Source organism: Pituophis catenifer, unplaced genomic scaffold, assembly GCF_029215685.1.
Source record: "Pituophis catenifer annectens isolate HBS135680 unplaced genomic scaffold, rPitCat1.0.hap2 SCAF_2, whole genome shotgun sequence".
Taxonomy (NCBI): Eukaryota; Metazoa; Chordata; class Lepidosauria; order Squamata; family Colubridae; genus Pituophis; species Pituophis catenifer.
The window spans coordinates 139,292,152-139,315,994 of NW_027256882.1; the positions used below are offsets into that span (position 1 = coordinate 139,292,152).

General features: G+C 36.3%; 1 protein-coding gene across 2 annotated transcripts in view; it reads left to right on the plus strand.

Moving 5' to 3' along the window:
• Nucleotides 1–23,843, plus strand: part of RPTOR (regulatory associated protein of MTOR complex 1) — a 423,325-nt gene that overhangs the window by 273,710 nt on the left and 125,772 nt on the right. For both annotated transcript variants that reach the window (XM_070937688.1, XM_070937689.1), the window contains exons 10-13: nt 1,204–1,279; nt 16,696–16,797; nt 21,655–21,738; nt 22,831–22,941. In XM_070937688.1, the coding sequence (XP_070793789.1) occupies nt 1,204–1,279; nt 16,696–16,797; nt 21,655–21,738; nt 22,831–22,941 (373 nt within the window). The remainder of the gene's footprint in view (nt 1–1,203; nt 1,280–16,695; nt 16,798–21,654; nt 21,739–22,830; nt 22,942–23,843) is intronic.

Here is a 23,843-nt window from a genome sequence, read left to right on the forward strand (position 1 = left end):
GACTACCTGTATAATTCCCCAGGACTGCATATATCATAAATTAATCAATGATTAATTAAAAAAATAATATATTTTAAATTGCTTTTCTCATTCTTCTTCCCCTCATTCTCTGTATTGAAAGTATAGCAGAAATATCATAGAATATACCAATGAATGCTTAAAAAGCTACTTGAAGGACTTCTGAATAATTTTGCATTTAAATCGTTTTGAACTGAAAGTTCAGGTGGAGGAGGGTGATATATTGCTTAGCTGGAAGTTGGTACTACTTCTACATTTCTACATATTTTTATCATAGAAAAAATGTTCAGATTCTTATATTCTGATACAGAGCATGTGCTAGACTATTAATTTTGAATCGTTGCTTATTAATGTGCCCATCACTTAACTAGCATCTTGGAAATTAAGTGGTAGCCCACCTAGTGGGCCACCATCTGTGAAGTCCTGAGGGAAATAATATCTCTGAAGAAGATGGTTTAAATGAATTTCATATCATACTAAGAAAACTATAATAACGGGTTTATGTATATCAGCAAGAGCTGATCATGATTCAAAGGCAACTTTAAGGTTTTTTTTCATCCTTATTCCATCAAAGAAAATGTGCCATCTCTGATATCCAGAAAATCAGAAATTTTCTGATTTTCTGACTGTCTCCTAACATAAGCAGATAGGTTATGTTTCATGAAATATTTATGTTTGCTAAATTTTATAAACCATTCTTTATTTTTTAAAAAATCAACTTTCATCCCCTTTGTTTCCACACACACACTTTTATTTGCTACTATTTCAGAGCAAGTACGTCCCACATAAATAGACAGAATTAAACTTCTCCAAACTCTTTTCTTTTCATCTGTAGTGGTGAATTTTTCAAAGACAACTTTGAAATGCTCTCCCTAGAGAGAATCATTTGATTCTGATCTTTTATCTTTCCAATGATTTGAGATGGCCTAAGCACTTTTGTGCCATGGAATTTTCAGTGAATTTGTTATCTACAGTGCTGATTTATGTTTTGTTTCACACCTTGGATATAATAAACTGCTTTAAGTTATTAAGTATAGTATATACTAATTGGGAAAAGACTAATCTAAGTGTCCCTCATTTTACTAGCACAAAGCAAGAACTTAACATGTACCATAAGTGAGGTGATGGTGTTGCATATAATTTTGCCCAGTCTTGTAATGCCCCTATCTTTTTATCTTTTCCCAGGCAAGCATGGGATCTTGCTGTGGATATATGCCTATCTCAGCTGCCTACCATTATAGAGGAAGGGACTGCATTTAGGGTAAGTTACTAAACTATTAAACTCATGTCTGGGTTACTCAAACTTGGCTGTCCACCTGTAGATGACCTCAACTTCCAGAATTTCTTAACTAGTGTGTCCATTGCTGACAATTCTGAATTCTGGGTAGTGCCAAGGTTGGGGAAGGATAATATAGTAATTCCAAAATTCTCATATTCTTTATCAAGCAATTATGTACCCATTCCTTCATATGACATCTATGAATCATTGACCCAGTCGAAGAAAGATGCATGCAGCATAGTCCATATGTATTGCATAGAGATTATTTTAACTACATCCCTTGTTTGCTTCTTAAGAATCAGAAAAATTTCTCTTAGTGTTGAAAGTTCTCACAGGATACTTTTAGATATTATATATATATGATAAACATATTCATACATAGCAGCATAAAAGTTCCAGTATTATTCATAGTGTTTTATAAAATCAAAGGATAGAAATTTCATCTGTGAAGGTTTTGCAATCTAAAATTGTATACAGAAGAAATAAGAGGAGCAGGATGTAGACTGTACAATGATTCCAGTAGTATGAATAAAGACATAAATACAATAGAATATAATTTAGGAGAATAGGATATATAATAAATAATTACTGTGACATTGTTTAATATGATTTCCATCATCAAAACTAAAGCTGATAATAATAGTTCCTTCCCTCCCTCCTTGTATTCTGTATCTGATATTCTAATTTCTCACTATGGAATTCTCCTTGTTAGTAAATTTGTTTGAGATATCCTTATCTCCAGTAAAGATAAAGGTTCCCCTCACATGTATGTGCTAGTCGTTCCCGACTCTAGGGGGCAGTGCTCATCTCCATTTCAAAGCCAAAGAGCCAGCACTGTCCAAAGATGTCTCCATGGTCATGTGGCCGGCATGACTAAACGCCAAAGGTGCACAGAACGCTGTTACCTTCCCACCAAATGTGGTCCCTATTTTTCTACTTGCATTTTTTACGTGCTTTCAAACTGCTAGGTTGGAAGAAGTTGGGACAAGTAACGGGACCTCACCCCATTACGCAGCAGTAGGTATTTGAACCGCTGAACTGCCAACCTTTTGATCGACAAACTCAGCATCTTAGCCACTGAGCCACCGCATCCTTCTTTATCTCCTGTGGTCTTGTCTAAATATCAATGTAGTCATCTTTAGAATTAATCTGTTCACTAATGCAGTATCTTCCTCTTCTGGCATGATGTGGCTTTCTCTAAGCATACTACTTGGTATTAGCTACCAAGTATTAGTAGTATGGTATTAGTACCATACTACTTAATATACAATAAACCAGATTTTCACTTTCTACTTTTGTTTTCCCAGTGAACTTTTGTAAATGTTCTTTTTACCTAAAAAAAAAAATAGCATAATTAGTAATGTTTTGGCCTCTTAGTTTGAATCCGGTTATCATCTTTTCTAGTCTTGCCATTTTTATTATATATTTCTCTATATGAAATCTTCGTATTATTTCCTTGCTTATTTTGAATCACTTTTTCTCCAATCTTATCAATCTTGCCTCTTCTGAAAAATAATCAGAATTGCTGGCACATTCATTAGTCTTAATATATTTCATATTATGGCATTGTCTGAGATTAGGCTGTTCAGCAATAAGTAAAGTATAAAGCTAAATCTCTTTTTAACACATCTGTACTCTCCATTATTTATTTTACATTTGCTATCTGATCAAACTTCCTGCTGCTTTTGAGGAATCTTCCTGTTTTAAGGCATTTCTCTCTTCATCTATTTCTCTATTGTTCCTTGTAAAATTTTAGAAAAAACTTTTCATGAAGAATTGATGCAATGGTTTAATAGTTCTTTTGCATTTTGCTTTTTTTTTTTTTTCGTATAGACCTAGTAGGCTAGTCAATCTATTTCTTTTTTCCCCCCACATAGAACTATTAGTACTTTAACTGCCTCTTCTGCTGTGGTGTTAAACAGTTCAGGGATTATTTTATTTACATCTGGTGCTTTCTTATTTGAAAGCTGATCTATTGCCCCTTGTACCTCACTTTAGATTCAGTTTCTGAATATATTCTCTGTCCACAAATATTTCTGTACAATATTCCTGTTTGTAAAATGTTTCATTTTCTTTTGATCTCAATTGTCTGTATTAGAATACTTCCAATATTACTCAAAGGTAATCCTAATTAGATGTACATTTTTCTGTAATTGTTCTGATTTCCTTAAAACCATTTTAATTTTCTACTCCTAATCTATATATTTGACACCAGTAATTGATGTTCCACAGTCTATCCTTGGAAATATTCTGGTGGATTGGATTGTACTTCTCTATCTTCTGTTTATAGCTGATATCATTCTAATGTCCTTCTAGTGTTGCCCAAAGGGCTTTGTTTAAAAAATGGTATTGGCAACATATAAAGAATTCTTTTTGCAAAGTTCTATTAATCTATCTCCTGCAGCATTGCATTTACCCAATCCAAAATGTTTAATGATTCAAGATCCTCTAATTTTCCAATGTTAGCATTTCATTTGTAACATTGCTTTCTTTCTAGATTTTGCACATAGCATCTCTTACAATTTGTCATAAATTCTTTATTCTTTTTCCATTACCTCTGTATTAGAGGCATACATTTGTAAAACTTTGATATTTGCTGGATACCTACCAACCCCAATATGATGTACTTTACTGGGTTAGCAATGTCCTTTTTAAATATAATTACTTTTCCATTGTTTTGTAGGATCTCCTGTCCTAAATAATATTATAAGGTAATAAACTGATTTCACATGTATTCCAGTCCATCTACATTTTCATGGTTCTAAAATATCAACTCTTTATTCTTAAAACGTCCTACTTTGTTTCCATTTTGTAAGTTTCAAACTTTTCTTGGTAAATGATTCTAATATTCCATATTCAGATTATATACTGTATATCTCTTTTGATATTGGCATTTCTTCATCTGGTACCAAACTTTTTCTAAGTGTTTCAGCCATAATGATACCATTTTCTTGGTAATAATAAAGAAGAGGTTTGCCATTGCTTCTTCTGGATTTGATTTTGGAGTTCTGGGTCTACCGTGGTTTGGCTTCATCTTAATCCCTAATCCACCTACTCTCATCTTTCAGTCTTATTGAAAAAACAATCCTACCAGAACCCTTCTCAGGCACAGTGAAGCTACTGAGTCCTCCATCACATCAAGTGATAATCCTGGTAGGGGGAATTTAAAAAAGCTAATGTTTATAGTAAGATAGTACTGTAAAATGTACAGACAATATAAGTTTGAATCCAGTGGAGGCTGAGAAGCATACAGAGATAGTCCTCAAGCCATGATCATAATGAACCCTGCCCATTACAGTCACATATTGTGATGGCCATTAAGCAGGACAGCCTGATGCAGTTATTAAATTCAAGATATAGTTCTAGATGGCATACATATTGCTCTCTTCTGCAATAACCTTGTGAGGTACATGGAGCTGACAATGAGTGACTGGTTTAAAATGTCTATGGAGATTCTCAGTCATCCAGGTCATGGTTGTCCCAAAGGCGCTTTTTCAAGAGGCAACTGGACTTTATGGTTTTTCTTTGAACCAGAAAGTCCAGTTACCTTTTGAAAAAGCACCTTTGGGTGACTGGTTTAAAATCACCCAATGAAGATGTCTGGGGAATACACTAAAACCTGCTTCTCTGGGAGGGAGGGAGATTTTTGATGTTCCCTGCTAGCTTCTCACAAGGAAACTCAATGGGGAAGATGACAGGAAGTCAAAAATCACTCTCGCTCCTATTGATTTTTTACTGCCCTGTGCTCATTCTGTTTTTCTATTTAGGTAAAGAAATATCTCTGAAATGATGACCTAACAGGGCACAGATTGATTAGTTGCCTACAAAATGATGCAGCAAGAGAATATGTAAAACACAGAACTTTAAATAAGGTCAAGAAACATAACTGAGCCTGGAACCATTCAGCATGGAATCATTCAAAAGTCTGGGAGAGATGGTGACATATTCATAAGAATAGGCTAAGAAGAGTATACATACATGTTTAATAAAATAAAATGGAGGTGAAAAAAGGACTCAGTACAAATAGTTTACTATAGGGCAAAGACCATTCTAAATAGTGATGGGATTGAAAATTATTTTGCATTGAACTATGAATGCAACTGCCTATCTACCTATGTACCTAGCTGTAAAAGTGATGGTGTTTATTTTAATTTTTGCTCACCATATTTGAGATAATACACTGCTTGACAAAGACTGCAACATTTGGAGCTTTTTGACTAGATGTATGATCCTAAATGGATGAAAATGGAATAGGAATATGTTAAGAATTTTTAAAAATGATATTACTAGCAGCGACAACAGTAATCAATGGCTTTTAAAAATGAATTCTTCCTCTACAAATGATTAAAGTCTCTTCAACTTAATTATTTCAAAAATAACTAATATATAATCTACTAAGCCATTTCAATGCCTTTAAAAACCATTCCAGTACAATCTGTACTTGGCACAAAGTATCTTTGAAATTTCTGCTTGTAAGGAAGCATTAATCTAATTGTACAAATATAACATTTTTTTTCCTCTCATTGAACTTTGAAACAAACTGTTTATTTTTGTTTCAACATGCTAATGAAATATTATTTAATGCTGTTTTGAGAAATTCCTTATTTGTCAACAGGAAATGTTTTGTTATGCCATGGATTGGTTGTTATGCAACAAATGTGGTATCTTGGTAATATTCAATAATAATAGTAATCGTTTTTTAAAATGAAGTATTATCTACTATAGTTTAGTTTTGTATTTCTGAATACCAGATATATAAAAACTACATAAATAATTTTTTTTAATTTTTTTTTTATTTGATTTATATGCCGCCCTTCTCCGGAGACTCAGGGCGGCTTACAATGCTTTAAGCAATAAGCAATAGCCTTCATTCTTTTGTATATTTTATACAAAGTCAGCTTATTGCCCCCACAAACTGGGTCCTCATTTCACCTACCTTAGAAAGGATGGAAGGCTGAGTCAACCTTGAGCCTTGGAGAGATTCGAACCAGCAGAAATTGCAGGCAGCTGTGTTAATAACAGGGTGCACTAAACCCTTGTACTAGTCCGAACTTACGACTGTCCTCACATTTTACGTTTTTTGCCCTATCTTGTCACCATGGTGAAGAGAAGCAGTTGTGAAATGAGTGACATGGTTGTTAAGAATACTGCACGGGCATAAATGTGAGGATGGTCATAAGTGTGAGGACCAGTCAAAAGTGCGAGGACCTGTCAGAAATGACTTTTTTCAGCCCTCTGGTTAGTCCTTTTGTGCATATGGACTACTCAGACGGCTGAAAAAGTTATTTTTGACTGGTCCTCGCACTTTTGACCAGTCCTCGAACTTACGACTGTCTTCACATTTTACGTTTTTTTCCCTATCTTATCACCATGGTGAAGAGAAGCAGTTGTGAAATGAGTGACATGGTTGTTAAGAATGCTGCACGGGCATAAATGTGAGGATGGTCATAAGTGTGAGGACCAGTCAAAAGTGTGAGGACCTGTCAGAAATGACTTTTTTCAGCCCTCTGGTTAGTCCTTTTGTGCATATGGACTACTCAGAGGGCTGAAAAAGTTATTTTTGACTGGTCCTTGCACTTTTGACCAGTCCTCGAACTTACGACTGTCCTCACATTTTACGTTTTTTGCCCTATCTTGTCACCATGGTGAAGAGAAGCAGTTGTGAAATGAGTGACATGGTTGTTAAGAATGCTGCACGGGCATAAATGTGAGGATGGTCATAAGTGTGAGGACCAGTCAAAAGTGTGAGGACCTGTCAGAAATGACTTTCCAGCCCTCTGAGTAGTCCCTATACACATAGCCATGGCCACCCGGTCACATGACCAGCTAGCCACGCCCACCCAGTCACATGGCCTCCAAGCCACGCCCACACAATAAGCCACACCCACAATGGTGTCCCTCTTACCAATGTTAAAATCTGTTCACCTTACCCTATAGACATAGCCATGGCCACCCGGTCACATGACCAGCTAGCCACGCCCACCCAGTCACATGACCAGCTAACCACGCCCACAAAATAAGCCACGCCCACAATGTCCCTCTTTACCAATGTTAAAATCTGGTCACCTTAGCTTAAAAAGAATTTTCTGATTCAAATGTACGAAACTAGAGTTTAAAATTCCATGAAGTCTTCCAGTAAGCAAGATATTAAAGAAAAAGAATAGAAAAGAAATTGGGTATGGAGAATGTTTAGAATATGAAGGAACCAAGCTTGTAAATATTTGAGTAAAAGTTTTGCATGCATTGGACTGAACTTAAATTTTTTATACCTTTGATTTATATGAATAAAAGAATGTCGGGGGTTTTTTAAGCATGTAACTCCAATAGGAGATGGAAAAGTTATCTTGTATTGTTAACCAAATCTTGGGTGCTTATAGTCTTTCTTTTTAATTTTTTCCCATTTTATGTATTCTTACAAGGTAGATTTTATAATTTTCAAGGGGAAAAGACAGAGTATAATACTAAAATTAGTACAGATTCAAAACTATAGAAAAATAGATAGCATAGAGGTAGTACACGTTCTTTGTTAACTGTAGTAATTGGGACTAGAATTTCTGTCACTTAGAGATGTAGTTGTAAGCATGATGTCATGCTTTAATAATTATATTACATTACTAATTAATGTACACATTAATCATTAAAGATTGCCACCCCAGCAGTCCCCAGTTGCTGTCGTTAAGCAAGGATTTCCTTGCAACTTCCTGCTACCAACTAAAGTCAGTGTTGAAGCCGGCAGGAAGTTGCAAAACGCAGGCTGGGATTTAAGCTGGCTGGCAGGCCAGGTAAGTGATTGCTGCAAAGAAGGGTGCAATGCAAGTGCAGTGATTCTTGGAGTAGCTGCTGCCAGGTGCAGGGGATAAGCTGAGGGAGTGGCATGGTGCAAGAGCAGTGAGTTTGGGGTAACCACTGCCAGTGGTACAAGGGTGTGTGAGGGCCTAATGCAGCAAGACAAGAGCATTGTGAGGCTTTGGGTAGGTGCTGCCAGGTGCAGGAGACTTAGCAGAGCAACCTTGGTCTTCCCTGTCAGTTTTGCCATTGATCTTTGCTTGTGGGAAGCAAATGGTGATCATGTTGCCATGGGACATTGCAGCTGTCATATGTGTGAGCCAGTTGCCAAATACCCAGATTGCAATCATGTGACCGCAGGGGTGCTGAGCTGACAAAGCTTTGAGGACCAGTGATAAGTATGGGTTGTTCAGTGCCATCATAACTTTATAAACAATTGCTAAACAGATGATTGTTAACTGAGGACTACCTGAAATAGTAATTTTAATAATGTAAATAATAAGGGCAGATACCCAACAAATCTTAGCTAACCAAACAAAATAATATACCATTAAAAACATAAAGTACTACAAAGTATTACATGCCTACTCTCTAGTTAAAATATGTATCTATTGAATTTTAAAAATATTTGGGTAACACAGTTAAAAATCAGTAAGCACAAATTATAGGTAATAAACAATACATGAAGAGAATACTGTAGATAATATAGATTGTATGTCAATTTTATATAGAGGAATCAAAGATCTTTTCCAATACAAAATGAATAGAATTGTTGCAGTTGTTACAACATATAGTTCAGTATATCTTGAGGCAATATGTGGCTTAGTAAAATGTAATAAAAACATCTCAAGATGAATTCTATATGAATTATTTCCCAATATTGTTGCATCTTGAACATTGCTACTGCATAAAGAAGAAAATCTGTTCATTGCATTTTGAGCATTTTGTAGAAGAGGAATTGCTCGCTTTGGTAATCGTAACTGGAGTAATGTATCAACAATCAAATTTTTAATATCAATTATATTATTATTAATATATTATTATTATTAATATATATATATATATATATATTTGTTTTCTCAGGTTTTCGCGGGTGTTTGTATGTAGGTCTTTGGTTATTCGGGTCTTCTCCCACGTAAAATTGTAAGTGTCTTGGCGACGTTTCGACGAAGTCTCATTCGTCATCTTCAGGCTGGTGTTCTCGGCTTCGTGCTTCAGGCTGGTGTTCTCGGCTTCGTGCCTCCTGGAAGCACGAAGCCGAGAACACCAGCCTGAAGATGACGAATGAGACTTCGTCGAAACGTCGCCAAGACACTTACAATTTTACGTGGGAGAAGACCCGAATAACCAAAGACCTACATATATATATATATATATATATATAAAAATTATTATTAAGGAAATTAATATATTTCCATTGGAATTCCTACTGTTCCACTTCTGTGATCATGCTCTAAATCTGCTTTGCATACTAATTCATATCTAGTTTCTTACGATTGCATTGTCTAGAACTTTAGCAGAACTTTAAACTCAAACAAATTTTGTAGAAGAGTAGACAAAACAAAACTTTAAAAGTTTCGTTTCTAGGTTTAGTTCCAAATTGATAATATAATTTTAAAGAGGATAGTGGGAGTAATAGCAGGAGATCACTGTTACTCAGAGACATTTTAGTATAGTTACTTTATTTCAGATACATTTCAGTAAACTGATAATATTATAAATAATATAAATATGTGTCATTTGCAAATCATAACTACTTTGTTTTTACACTTATTTATATCCTGCTTTAAAAATACATGAAATTAATATGCTAAATTTGTTGAACATTAAAAATGAATACTAAAATGAACAGTGCTGACACCATTAAACTAATGAGGAAAACAAATCTAATTGAAGTACTGAAAAATGTCTTCCAAAATATAAAGGTTTCCAGTGCTCATCTAAAGATGGGATTAAAGGAAACTGGTCAGATAATTCCAGAGCCATATCGCTGTTAGAAAGAAATACTTTAACATCATTTAAATTTTTATATCTATATAAAAATTTCCCATCTTTATTAATTTTACAAATAATTCAAGGTGGCAAACATATCCAACACACCTTCTTACTTCTATTTTTCCCCCAACAACAACCCTGTGAGGTGGGTTGGGCTGAGAGAGCGACTAGCCCAACGTCACCCAACTGGCTTTCATGGTTAAGGCAGGCCTTGAACTCACAGTCTCTTTCTTTCTAGCCTGGTGTCTTAACCACCAGACCAAACTGACTAAATATTTTCTAAAGATGAACAGAGCTTTGGACATTGATGTTAAGGTTCAGATAAACTTAACACCTTTGTTCCCCAGAAAAGTATTTTCCATTGCAGGAGATCCAGTGGTAAAATCCAAATTTTTTTACTACTGGTTCTGTGGGTGTGGCTTGGTGGACGTGGTTTGGTGGGCACTCCAGGGGAAGGATACTGCAAAATCTCCATTCCCACCCCACTCTGGGGCCAGCCAGAGGTGGTATTTGCCAGTTCTCTGAACTGCTCAAAATTTCCGCTACCGGTTCTCCAGAACCTGTCAGAACCTGCTGGATTTCACCCCGGAGTAAATCTAAATACAACCATTGTTTATCATGCTTCCTCATTACTGTAAAGAAACTTTCAAGCATGAGATATGAACCAGGGATGGGATTCAGCCGGTTCGGATCAGTTCCGGCAAACTAGTAGTTGCGACCTCCGGGTGGGCCTGCCCACCCACCCGGGTGCAATCCCATCCTATATCACCCTGTTTTTGACGCAGCATGCATGTTGCGAGTGTGCACATGTGCTCACATTTTCGATTCTGGGTGAACCAGTCGTTAAATTATGTGAAGTCCAGCTCTGATATGAACATTGTTTTGTCAGTTTTCCCTCTCCTTTTGCTACAATAAATGTGAGAAAGAAAGGTATTCCAATCTGATGTAGATAAAAAGTTGGAGGCAAGGAGACATCTAGCCAATGTCGGTGTCACCTCATTTGCATTCCGAAGCAGAATCCAAATGAATTAATTTGGGTTCATTCAGTCAGTGTTCTAACCTTTTTAATACTATCTGATCGCATGGAACTTGCCATTTTGTGCTGCTCGTTCAGTGATTCTATTACAGTCTTTATTTTTTCTTATATATTCTATGTTCCTCAGTTTCAAAAACTTATGCACTTAGTGGCTTCTTTCACATTTTATACCAAATCGTTGGATAGGATGTGTCCTTGATACTCATTTCCAAGATTGCATGTAGTTGAATATTCTACTTGCTTGGCAGTTGTTTTTGAACTGAAAGTAGACAAATTGTGCTACATCATTCCTCATTTATCACATCATTCACATTCACATTCACATTCACATTCACATTAATATTATAATATATTAAACATTTAAATATTGTAAAACTCTCCATTTTCTTCTTAATATCTTTTAGTAATAATACCATGATGTAACACAGAGATGTTTGTGCCCAGACGACACACTTCATAAAGAAAGATGGAATGTTTTATCTTTGTATTTAAAAAATAAAAAAAAATTACAAAAAAGAAAGAAAGAAAGAAAGTAGACAAATTGGACAATGAGGAATAAATGGCAGTGAATAAAATAGGGTCAATTTGTCACTGAAATTAGCAACAAATAAACTGACTACTGTATCAGGAACTAAATGGTAGGAAAGTCAGATTGCTGGCATTTATGACTATGGATTTATAGGTAGAATATGGGTAGGAATACACTGAATATTAGAGGTCATCAACTGTATCATTTCAAGTTTCCAGGAATGTATCATTTAAATGTTTCCCAGTAAGAAAAAAAAAAAAAAGCAATATTTAATTGCTACCCAGGGTACTTTTTTAACTGCCTTATAGCTAACTGGCTTTATATGTTGTACGAATTAAAGCATGGTAGAATGCCAAGCACGTGCCAGTATAATACCATAATATATGTCATAATTTACAAATAATAGAAAAGCATTCAAGAAAGGAATTTGAAACCAAACAATGCAGACAAACCTGTAAATTCTAAAAAGTCTGGGACAATGGAAAATTCTTGGCTTTTCACCAAAAAGTTAACAGTGTAGACACCAGATGGGTTTCCTATTCCAAATCCGCAATTCTAGGCTAAGTCCTTCCGTATAGATTTACTAATTGCATCTGATAAGGGGGGGTGGGTTTGACTTTATTTGACTGTCATCTAAAAATGAACAGCCTCTCTGTCATTTTGTTTCAGAAAGCAAAATGGGAAAAAAACCTAATCTGTTTTCCTTTTTAAAAGATATCTCGAATGAACTCTGACAGCTCTTTATAGCCTCTCAAATTCAATTGAAAATACTTTAATGAGGAAAGCATGCCCTAAATAATTTTTTATGGGGCCAATGCATGGAAAAGAAAATGAAAAAAAATTGGGGGGAAATCCAAAATTGTTCAAACTATTTTGCTTAACACTGTGAAGGAAATTGCCATTGTAAATACCTTCAGTTTGTCCAGAAACAGGTTTCTAAGGACACTGGAAACACTACTTCAGATAGTTTTTAGTAAGATAAGTAGCCTATTATTATTTTTAAGTAACTGGTTTTTATAAGTAAAAAATGTGTAGTAGACTTCCTATTAGTTTTTAGACAACCATGTTTTTCAGAGACTGTGGATCTGCACCTAAACTCATAAAATTGCTGGAAAGAGGAGGGCAATGTTTACTGCTGCTAATGGATGGCATTGTAATTATCCACTGGTAAAGTACAAAGGAGGGGAGAAAATATTTTGTGACCCATTAGGGAAGGCAAGTCTATTTTCCTGCCTTCTTAGCAATACATCATGATCATCAACTCTTCTTCTGTCTGAAAACCAATTATTTCCTTGCAGAATTAAGTGCACCCTACATGTTTGGCATGTAATATATTTATAAAAGGAAGCACAGGATGATTCATCCATTCTGCAAAGAATTTTCAAGTCACTGCCAAACATAGCACTGCTGTTGGCATGGGAACTTTCCATTTGTCAGAAGCAATTTAGCCATAGTAGTCCATTAACATGTATCACTTGAAGCAGCCACCTGTTATTTATTAATTTACTTACTAAGGCGTCTGTGCCACTAATTATCAGGGGCTTTAACTGGCTTACAGAATGGTGCAACAAAGGTTAAAAATAAAAATTCCAGCACATAATCGCTGGATTTGGAAACCCCAAAACTATGACAGTGCCATTCCCAATACCTTTTGTTGTTGGCTGTGGCTGCCAATCACTGGATTTCAAAGATGAAATGGACAGTAGACATTAGCTTAATTATAGTTGGCAAAACTTTATTATTTCTATTTACTTACATCAGAGACTCTTTCTTGATCAGCCATGACAGAAGTGAGAGGCAAACCATGGCAAAAGTCCATGCTGCACCACTTTTAATAGGCAGATTTTTAGCAGTCCTTCCCCTTTCCTTTCCAGGAAAGGATCAGGAAACATGATCAGATAAACTAATTCTGTTTTAGTGTAAAGCTACATTAATAGAATCTTGCAAGTCTGAAAGTACTATTCTCCCATTGATCCCTTCATTCTGAGCCCCTTGCCCCGCCTGCTATATAGCTGTGGGCTGAACTATCTCTTATCTGACCATTCCCCAGGCCGCATTTCTTCACCGCATCTCCCAAGGTCCTTCCCATCTACTATTACAATATATCAGAATGGCAAAGGATAATACAGCTAATGTAAAATACATACATCGTTCCTTGTACTAGTGTGAAGGCCTATCACATGAAAAGACAGCAATTAGTTTTAGTTATAGTTATATTCCCAAAACAACAAAACATATGAAGTTTACTATCCAGTAAGACTCAATACCACTCCAGCTTTCAATTGTCCCATCCTTCCTTTTACCAATACTTTCATTCTGGTACGGCCAAAATTTTCTACCACTGTCCCATTGTCTCCAAGAATCAATTGTGCAATTCTTTCCTCTGCCTTTAAATGTAGCTCTGGCTGTCCCAGATGTAAATAAAAGGGCAATTTTACTTCCTGATAGTAGTCAAGATCTATTACTCTCTCCTTAAGGCTATGGCTTGCAGTGCCAGACCAAATTGGAGATATATATTCCCATAAATTTGGGACAGTGGTGGGTTGCTAGTGGTTCGCACTGGATCGGGCAAACCGGTAGCGGTGGTGGGGGAAGGCTCTGCCCACCCACTTGGACGCTTCTGCGCATGCGCAGATACGCCGCAGGCATGCACGAGCGAACCGGTAGCAACGGGACTTGGAACCCGCCCCTGGTTTGGGAACTGAAATGTACTTATATATCATTTCTTGCCCTATAATGATTCAATCACTAAATTCAATAATCATTTTGTGAACCCAGAAATGAAGACAGTATTTGAATATGCGTTTATTAACTTTTCCATGAGTCCTATGTCTAAAACTAATGCTGTTGATTTCCCATTGTTACATTATGTTATGTTCCATGGTGTTTGCCTTTGTGATGTATCTCTTAGATTTCAAATGATGTTTCAGACCTGTTAAAGAACCTATTGTTTTTTTATGGATCGTGTTCTCTATGGCTGCATAAATAATTGTAACACAGCATTCTTTTCACTGCTTGCTAAGACAGCAACCCCCAACCTTTTAGGCCGGTTCTGTGGAGAGAGATTTTCCTGTGGACTTTTGTGTGCTGCCTGCATCCTGCGGATGGAGCTTCGCTTGTCTGTGCAGCCCGGTTTCTGGCATGCTGCAGCCTGGTGCCAGTCCACGGACCAGGGGTTGGACCCCTGTGCTAAGAATCTCCATCAGATGGGTTAGGGGGATTGATTTGTCAATGCAATGATGAATAGATTTGGCTCTTCTTCCTGGACATTACAAGATTAACATTACTGCAATCCTTTAAATGAACATGAAAATATTTTTGGTCATTTTACTCATTATGATTTTGGATACTGTTGATACTGGTATCTCATGAAAGTGTTACTCTACTGTTCATGGCAACTAGTTTATAAGATTTAGTGCATTTTCATTTAATGAATTATAAACATATTGCTGTACCTTGTTTCCCCGAAAATAAGACCCTGTCTTATATTTTTTGAACCCTGAAATAAGCGCTTGTCCTTATTTTTGAGGAGGTCTTATTATTTTGGGGCATGTGGAGCAAGTTGAGGCTCCTCTTGCCATCTTTCCTGATTTCCAGCTCTACGTTTAAATATTTTCGGGGAGGGCTTATTTTTTGGGGGGAGACTTATTTTAGCACATGCGCTCAAAAGCCCGATTGGGCTTATTATCAGGGGATGTCTTATTTTCGGGGAAACAGGGTAGACGTTTTGTTGTATTCTAAATTATAAAAAAAGATTTCAGTGTTTTATACTGCTTGAAAAATTATGGCTTGATTAAACAACTTGAAAACATTTTAAAGAAATAATGCAAATATAATGCACATTAGTAGATAAATAAAACCACAGCTGCCATTCAGTTTTATTTCCATCCATTGATAGGCTACAGGAAGTACTACATGTGTCTAATGGTTCCCAAGAAAGAACTTCAGATCTCCTTAAGATCACATAATTTTAGGAAAGCACATTACACAGGTTGTTGTAAACCAAAGGCACATATTTCTATATATTAAAGGGCAATTAAATCAGATTAGGAAAAATGTGGAAGCTTTTCATTAGTAAGAAAATAATCAAAAGCTTCCTTACCTTTTGGGAGATATAATTTATGTCTCACTATAATTAAAAATGGCTTTAAAAACCAAACCAAACCAGGAAGACATACATTTTGCCGATGAGTGCATGCCCATGCTCAAATCAGGCATCCAAAACTGGTTTCATTATTGCAGAATCGTTTTTACTTTCAACAAAAAGTATTCCATGCATGAAAAATGCACTTAAAAAAGAAATAAATTTGTATCTGTGCAAATTTAACTGCTTGTCTTAGCATAAATTTTGCTTAGATTAACCAGTGTTTTCCAATTGTCTCTACTTTCCTTAGCAACAGCACTTAGACTTATATACCGCTTCACAGTGCTTTACAGCCCTCTCTAAGCAGTTTACAGAGTCAGCATATTGCCCCCAACATTCTGGGTCCTTGCTAGTTAAATCATTTTAAGTCTGAGCAATTAGTCCCAGCAATCCTTAAAAACTTTACATTGGACAAATTTTGGGTGATGCTATATAGAAGTAACTTTTAAAGAGATTATTTTTAAATGTCTTATATTTAGTAAATAAACAAAATGTGGATTTTGGAATGCAGGTAGCCCTCGCTTACAACCACAATTGAGCCCAAAATTTCTGTTGCTAAGTCAAACATTTGTTAAGTGAATTTTGCCCCATTTTACGACCTCTCTTGCCACAGTTGTTAAGTGAATCAATGCAGTTGTTGAGCAAATCTGGTTTCCCCATTGATTTTGCTTGTCAGAAGGTCACAGAAGCTGATTGCATGACCCCAAAGCACTTCCAGCATCATAAATATGAGTCAATTGCCAAGCATCTGAATTTTGATCACATGACCCCCAGGGATGCTGCAACGGTCATAAGTGTGCCGTTGTAACTTTGAAGGGTCACTAAATGAACTGTTGTAAGTCGAGGACTACCTGTATATTTGTTGGCAAGCAGTTTAGCTTGATTCCTGTCCATTATTTTCTCTACAGCACAGCCCGTTCTTTGCTGAACAGCTTACGGCCTTTCAAGTCTGGCTAACAATGGGAGTGGAAAACCGCAATCCTCCTGAACAACTCCCTATCGTATTGCAGGTGAGTTGTCTTGACAGCCAGCTGGACTACTATGCTGAAATGTGGGCAACCAGCCAGCTGCAAATTTGTCTGTCTATTTATGGACATGCCTTTCTATGACTTCTTTGCTCTTTGCCAGATGGTGTTTGCATAAATAAATTATGCGGATGGCACTGGAGACTAATTGGAGCTCATTGTTTGCTGGGCTTTTGCTGATACAGACACATTACACACAAACAAAATCCCATTCCCCAACCTAGCCACATGCTTTCAGTTAAGCATAAATTGACATTGTAGAACTATTAGCCTTTTTGCTAGAGAATTTCATTCAGCTATGTAGTCGCAAAGCTCTTGTTCCAAGCAGCCAGGTGATCCATACCTGACCTCTTACCATCCATAATGCAGTGACTACTGGTGACAAAAGGGCCTGGTAAGAATAAATATCCCCTTGTTAGTATTAGGTGAATTTCTCTTTTTTGCTCTACACAAACAGAAACAAGAAAATATTCCAAATGACATGTTCACACTTCAGGTCAGAATCTGGGGAGAAATGTTTTCGGCAAGAATATAAAATACTATCCGTTTTCTCTTCAAGTCTGCCTAATTCTTGTATGCTTCATCATTGTTCCTGAAGTTGAGAAACAAAGTTATACACATTTAATAAAAATATTAAAATAGACAATTTACATGTAAATAAATTTAAATAAATAAATTTCATAACCAACATGTTCACGTACTACATGTGTTATCCAGTACTTTCAGCATTTAGTATATGACTATAGTTTATTTTGAAACACATTCATCTTTGCTCTTTTCTGTATGCCGGAAAAGCACCATCATCATTGTAGAAATTTACTAAGGTTTACTAAAATGTCACAATTTAGTATCCAACTTTTCACTGTTTCATCAGGCAGAATGTTCATCAAAGTGGGAGGACTAGATCTAGGTCCCCTAGGTCTCCCAGGTAAATAGTTCCTGTGATAAAGTTTTCAAGGTCATTATATGATACATTCAGGATTACTGAGGTGCAAAGTCTGTTCCCTAATTATTTAATGGTGTTCAGTTTATCAAATATTCCTCTAAAAATAAACAGCTATTGTATTATTCAATTGTTTTTTTAGCATTATACATTTATGCTGGAAATCTTATCTGGTTATAATACAAAGCAGTTCTAATTCTGACAGGAACTAGATTAATAACTATTGCCAACATTCTTTGGGGATATTTGGTTTCCCTTTCCCTCTCCTCTCCTCTCCTCTCCCCTTCCCATTCCCCTTCCCCTTCCCTTCCCTTTCCTTCTGCCAAGAGGAATAGGGTTACGTTATTCTACCTATTCAAGGGCATCCATTTTCATCTTGTATAATGGGAAACGACTTTCAGTCCCACTTAGCAGTGCTGTCTTGTAATATGGGTGACAGCGTCATCAATCATTGTGAGTCCGACTCTTCATTTTCTACAGTTTCTGCAGCCTGGGAGTTTGTTGTGGTGATAGATGGACAGTTTATCTCTGACAAAGCAGTGAGACAGACAGATTTCTTGTCCAGCAACAGATATGCTGAATGACTTGACAGCAGAGAGCTGTACAGATAATTAATTTTGCAGCAATACTGAAATGCCCACCTGCTTCTACAGGAACAAGGGTGATCACACCACTGCAAAAGCCAGCAGAAAGGTAGAGATTCATTAAAGCAAGTACAATCACATTGTTTCATCAAATTTGAATTACTATGCAATTAATTAATTTACTCAAAAAGGCCCCCCAAAGGGCATTTTTATGCTTTGGGCATAATGCCAGGTACCTATGCAAAAGGTTTCTCCAGCCACAGAAAACAGCTTTTATAAATAGCTTTCTTTGACTTTTTAAAAACAAATCCCTTTAGAATCTCTATTCTCTTGGGAGAAGCATGACACAAACAGATTGCTAAGGCAGAGAGGAGGATGAAGTGGCACATGGGTGGTGGGGAAAAGCTTGGAGCACCTTAATCCTCAGGGAGGGATTTGCGTTCCAGACTGTATCTCACACAGCTCCATAGGATTAGTAGTTGCCCTGTGGAGACAAAGCCTAATTGTAGATGCAAAGGATGGTTTTATTTTAGTCACCGGTACTGGCTCTTTGACCTGCGCTAGCTTGTAATTTTAATAGAAAATCTCCATGTATGTATCCAATGTTTGGAGTTGATAGTTTGATATTTGCAAATCTACTGAATGTGAGTTTGTGTGTGTGTATGAATGAAAATCTCCCCTGCTTGTTCTGTATATTTCCCCCTCTTGTCCACGAAACAATTGTTCTTATTATTGTACAGGACTCGGAGGTTGATTCTTAAGAACTAAAACCAAACTAAAATGTTCATTTTGATTGCGCATTAAATAAAAAATAAGTAGATTTTACTACATCCTATTTCACAAACAAAATACTGATCCTGAAAATAGTTCTATATCCCCGCTATGAATATAGCTTTTCTTATGCAGTTGTGAAAATATTGTATCTGAAAGACTGAAGCTTTCCCTTAAATTTTCCCTTAGATTTACTGAGTCTCTAGACTAGAGCATGGGCTTTTTGCTTGCCTGGGCTGCATTAAATGAAAGTAATTGTCTTGGACTGCATAAAATATACATAATATAGTTAATGAACATAAATATCACTAACATTATATAATAATGTTAAAAGTTTATAATCTTGTAGGATTGCATTACTAGCTGTCCAGGGCCACATGTGGCCCATGAGCCACAGGTTGGACACACCTGGACTAGAGTATAAGTGCTTTTTAAATTTTTTGCAAATGTTGCCTACTGTATGATAGCCCAGCCATAACAAGCTCTGAACTGAAATCTATTCTGTGTTGGTGTGGGTGTATATACTTGGGAAAGTATATCTTCCACAAAATAGAAGCTCTCATTTCAGCTGTTAAATAGAAAGCCTTGTGAAAGGATAGGATAGAAAACATTGGTGCTTATTGAAAGCCCTGACATTAAAATTACAAGGCCTGCATCACAGTGTTGTCATGTCAATGATTCATTATACAGTTTTTACCAGGTAACAGTAAGAGAATTGGAAGGGACCTTGGAGGTCATCTAGTCCAACCCTCTGCTCACGCAGGAGACCTATACTAGGGATTCAAATCACCAAACTGCCAACCTTTCTGATCGACAAGCTCAGTGTCTTAGCCACTGAGCCTCCTAGCCACCTACCTGTCATATCACTATACAAGTATACATAATACGTAACAATACGCAATAATATCAATAAATGATCAATCAAATATAATAGTTGATACTACACCTCACTTAGACAATACTGCTATTCTCTTCCCTTAAGGCTTTTGGCATAACTAGGTTTTTAAAAATTTCCAGAAGTTCATGAGGAACAATTTCTTTTATCAGTCCACTCTCCTTTGACCTTTTTCTTTCTAGGTGGTGAAAAGGAAAAAAAAAATCAGCTTTCTCTTTAATAGTACATTAATTTTATATTTGTTAGAGTGCAGTCTTTAATATAATATGAGATAGACATCAGAATTCAGGAGACAAGAATAAAAGTGAGAAAAAGTGCCGCTATTAAATAAGAAGGAAGAACATTGTATAATGCATAAAAGTGTTGAGACAACCTAAAATTTATGATTCTGATCAAGAATCTTACTAAATTAAAATAGAGGTGCACAGAGCATATGTGAATCCCAAAGCTATAAATTGAGTTGATTTGTCCAAAAGTGGTTTCTGAATTATAATTTTCTTTTGACAGAAAGGCAAAATTATGACATATGTGGGGAATAATCTTATTAACTGTGTTTAATTTAATTTAAATTTAATCAAAACATAATGTTACCCTTGCACTGGAGTGCAATCCACAGCTCACCACTCAAAGTTAAGTGTGGAATTTAGATCAGAAAAGGTTGTATATCCCTGACTTCAAGCAGAGTTAGGTTTTAGCCTCCTAATTTAAAAGGTACAATGTCATTCTCCCACATTAGGGAGACCGCTTTCCCCCAGAAGCAAGGTTAATTGGTTGTGGGACTAAAGAGAGAGCGGCCTAGCTGCCTGTTTTTGACATTAACAGATTACTAGCTTTTTCTGTGACAGCAAATTGAAAGCTAAAGAATCATCTTATTATTTGGAAACTAAGAAATTCACCCTCTGGCTTGTGTGCAGTTTCTGACTTTGAATAGAACACTTCTCTGATCTTTTTTTTTTTTTTTTTTTTTTGGAGTGGAGTGGAGAGGAATGGAATTCATCATGTATTTAAAACGGTAAAGATAGGGGGTTATGTGTCTCATATCTGACAGTGGATAAATGCCTTATGCAAAAATGATTAGTGGTTCCATTTCTTGAACTGTATTCATTGTGTATAGTCTATTTCTAGTATTTTGGGAAAAACTGATTTGGTCAGCATGGATGGGCAGACTGTTACTAGCTGACTGCTTGTTGCCTCCTCCAACACAATTACAATGCCACTGTGCCAAGAAGTGAAATTGTCACTCTTTTTGTGTGTTTAGAAAATGTGAGATGGCCATAAAGGGAGCTTTAAGCCTTGCAAAGCCACTTATTTGACACATTAAAATGTCCCAAACTCCCCACCCACACATTTGAGCCACATTTTCTGATTTGGGGAGTTCAGGGGCAACATGGTATTGTTTTTAACTTCTCCAATTTAAAAAAAAGAGCAAACAACAGCCAATATGTTTGGTCCTATCCACTTCAATAATACTATTCTTTTAGCCTTGTCCTTTGCAGTCCACGGGTAGGAAGCAATGGCAGAATGTAAGTCTCAGGTCCAAGATCATTATCCAGGCCAGATCACAAAGCTCTGAAATCCAAAATAATTGGCCTTGTGTGATTTTGTGGGGGGTTTTTTATGGCAATTCTTGTTTTCTCTGATTTTTACAGGTATTGCTGAGTCAAGTACATCGGCTACGAGCTCTTGATTTACTTGGCCGTTTTTTGGATCTGGGTCCCTGGGCTGTTAGCTTGGTAAGTCCATATTACAGCCTTTGTCCTGAAAAAGGAAAGACGCTTTTTATACCATCAACATGTGTGTCTGATGAACTTATTCTTCCTTGATGTGGAAAATAATGTCCCATGAGAGATGGCTGCTATGTATCCCGCAATCGGATACACTCAGGTCACTATAAATCAGGCTCTCAGAATTTGATCAACTCTGCAAATGGTTGAGAATCTTGTTATCTGCTGCAATTCCCATCGTTGTTCAGCTTCTTTCATTCCATCTGAAGCTGGGCCTAACAATATTAAAAAGATGTAATTTGACTGCTCGGGCACTTTCTTGTGGGCATGCTGATAATGTACAATTTCCTAGAATAAAATGAGAATTAGAACTAGAAGAGCTTCCAGCTATTATAATTTTTATTCACACAAGGACTGTCTAGACCTTAAAAGGAGACTGCTTAGCACTATGTAAAAATCGGAGCTATTCCAGCTTTGCTTTTTAATTGAGAAAACGCGACAGGAACTTTGAAAAGTGCAGTGTTAAAAAGAAAAATAAATCAGGAGGAAAGGAAAAAGATGTGGGCAGTTAAGAAAGAATAATTATGTTTGGGTTTTGTGTGTATCTGAATATGTTTAAAAATCTTCTAAGGAGTGATGCAGTTTAAAGATTCACATTCAGTATTTCTATCAAAATGTCACTTTCCCTATTAGGAAATACATTGTTAATTTGTGACTAGATTAGAAAAAACTTACTCTACATTTCAGAACTTTTATGGTAGTGATTTTCCAGACAGAACAATTTTCTGTGTCTCTAAACATCATGATCCAATGAAAGATGTGCTGTAATTTTTCATTGTTTAGTAATAACAAACCTGAATGAGTTCCAAATTGTCATATGGAAAACTACCATAGTACATTAAGTTCTGAACAAAAATGTATCAATCAACTTCGGGTAAAACCAGATAATTAAAATTATTGCACAGCATCTAGGAATAATGTTGACAGGAAACAAATATGCAGATATTAGTTCTTTAACATCTTTACTGCCAGAGGTGGGGGCAGGAGGTTCTTGATGCCAGCCCTATATTTATATCCTTTCTCAATTGTCTTTTCTTTTAGGCTTTATCTGTTGGCATTTTCCCCTATGTATTAAAACTGCTTCAAAGTTCTGCTCGAGAACTAAGACCTCTTCTGGTTTTCATCTGGGCCAAAATCCTTGCAGTGGACAGTGTGAGTAACCATTATGTGTTAATTGACCAAAAGGCAAAATATGATACAGGAGGTCCTCAACTTACGACCATTTGTTTACTAACCATTCAAAGTTAAAAATAGTAGAAAAAGGTGGCTTGTGACAGGTTTTCACACTTAGTGATCACATGATGAAAATTCAGGCGCTTGGCAACTGGCATGTATATATGACATTTGCACTGTCCTGGGATCAGGTGATCTACATTTGTAACCTTCCTAGCCAGCTTCCAATAAGCAAAGTCGGTGGCAGGGGGGGAACCAAGTTCACTTAATGACCACATGATGCACTTAACCAAAGCAGTGATTGACTTAACCACTGTGTCAAAAAAAGTCATAAAACAGGACAAAATTCATTTAAAAACTGTTTTGCTTAGCAAAGGAAATTTTGGGCTCAATTGTAGTTGTAAGTCGAGGACTACCTATAGTTGTGCAGGGTTTTCGGTTTCACCTATAAAAGGTACTTCATAGGGACATGAAGATTGCACTTGCTTGCATCTCTTTAAAGCTCATGGGGAAAAGTGTTGCTTTAAGAGGCTGAAAACAGATGTTATATTGAAACTTCCAGAGCACAGCCTTATAGAAAACTTAAAAAGTTCTCCTTCCAATGATTGCTTGTCTAAAAAATAAGAAGATTTGTTTCTAGATGAAGTAAGAGCAACAAAATTAACTTTGTCTCATGGTTGGAATTTAACTTTTGGATCTGCTGTTTTAAAAAAAAATCAGCTTTATGTACATCTTTTTCTCTTTCATTGGAAATTGAATGTTATTACCTGACAATAAATTTAAACTGATTTCTACAAGAATATAGAAAAGTTGGGAAATCAAATTACAATTTTTGTAATGAAATATAAAACATTTTTTAAAAGTAAGTTATTCTGCTGGGG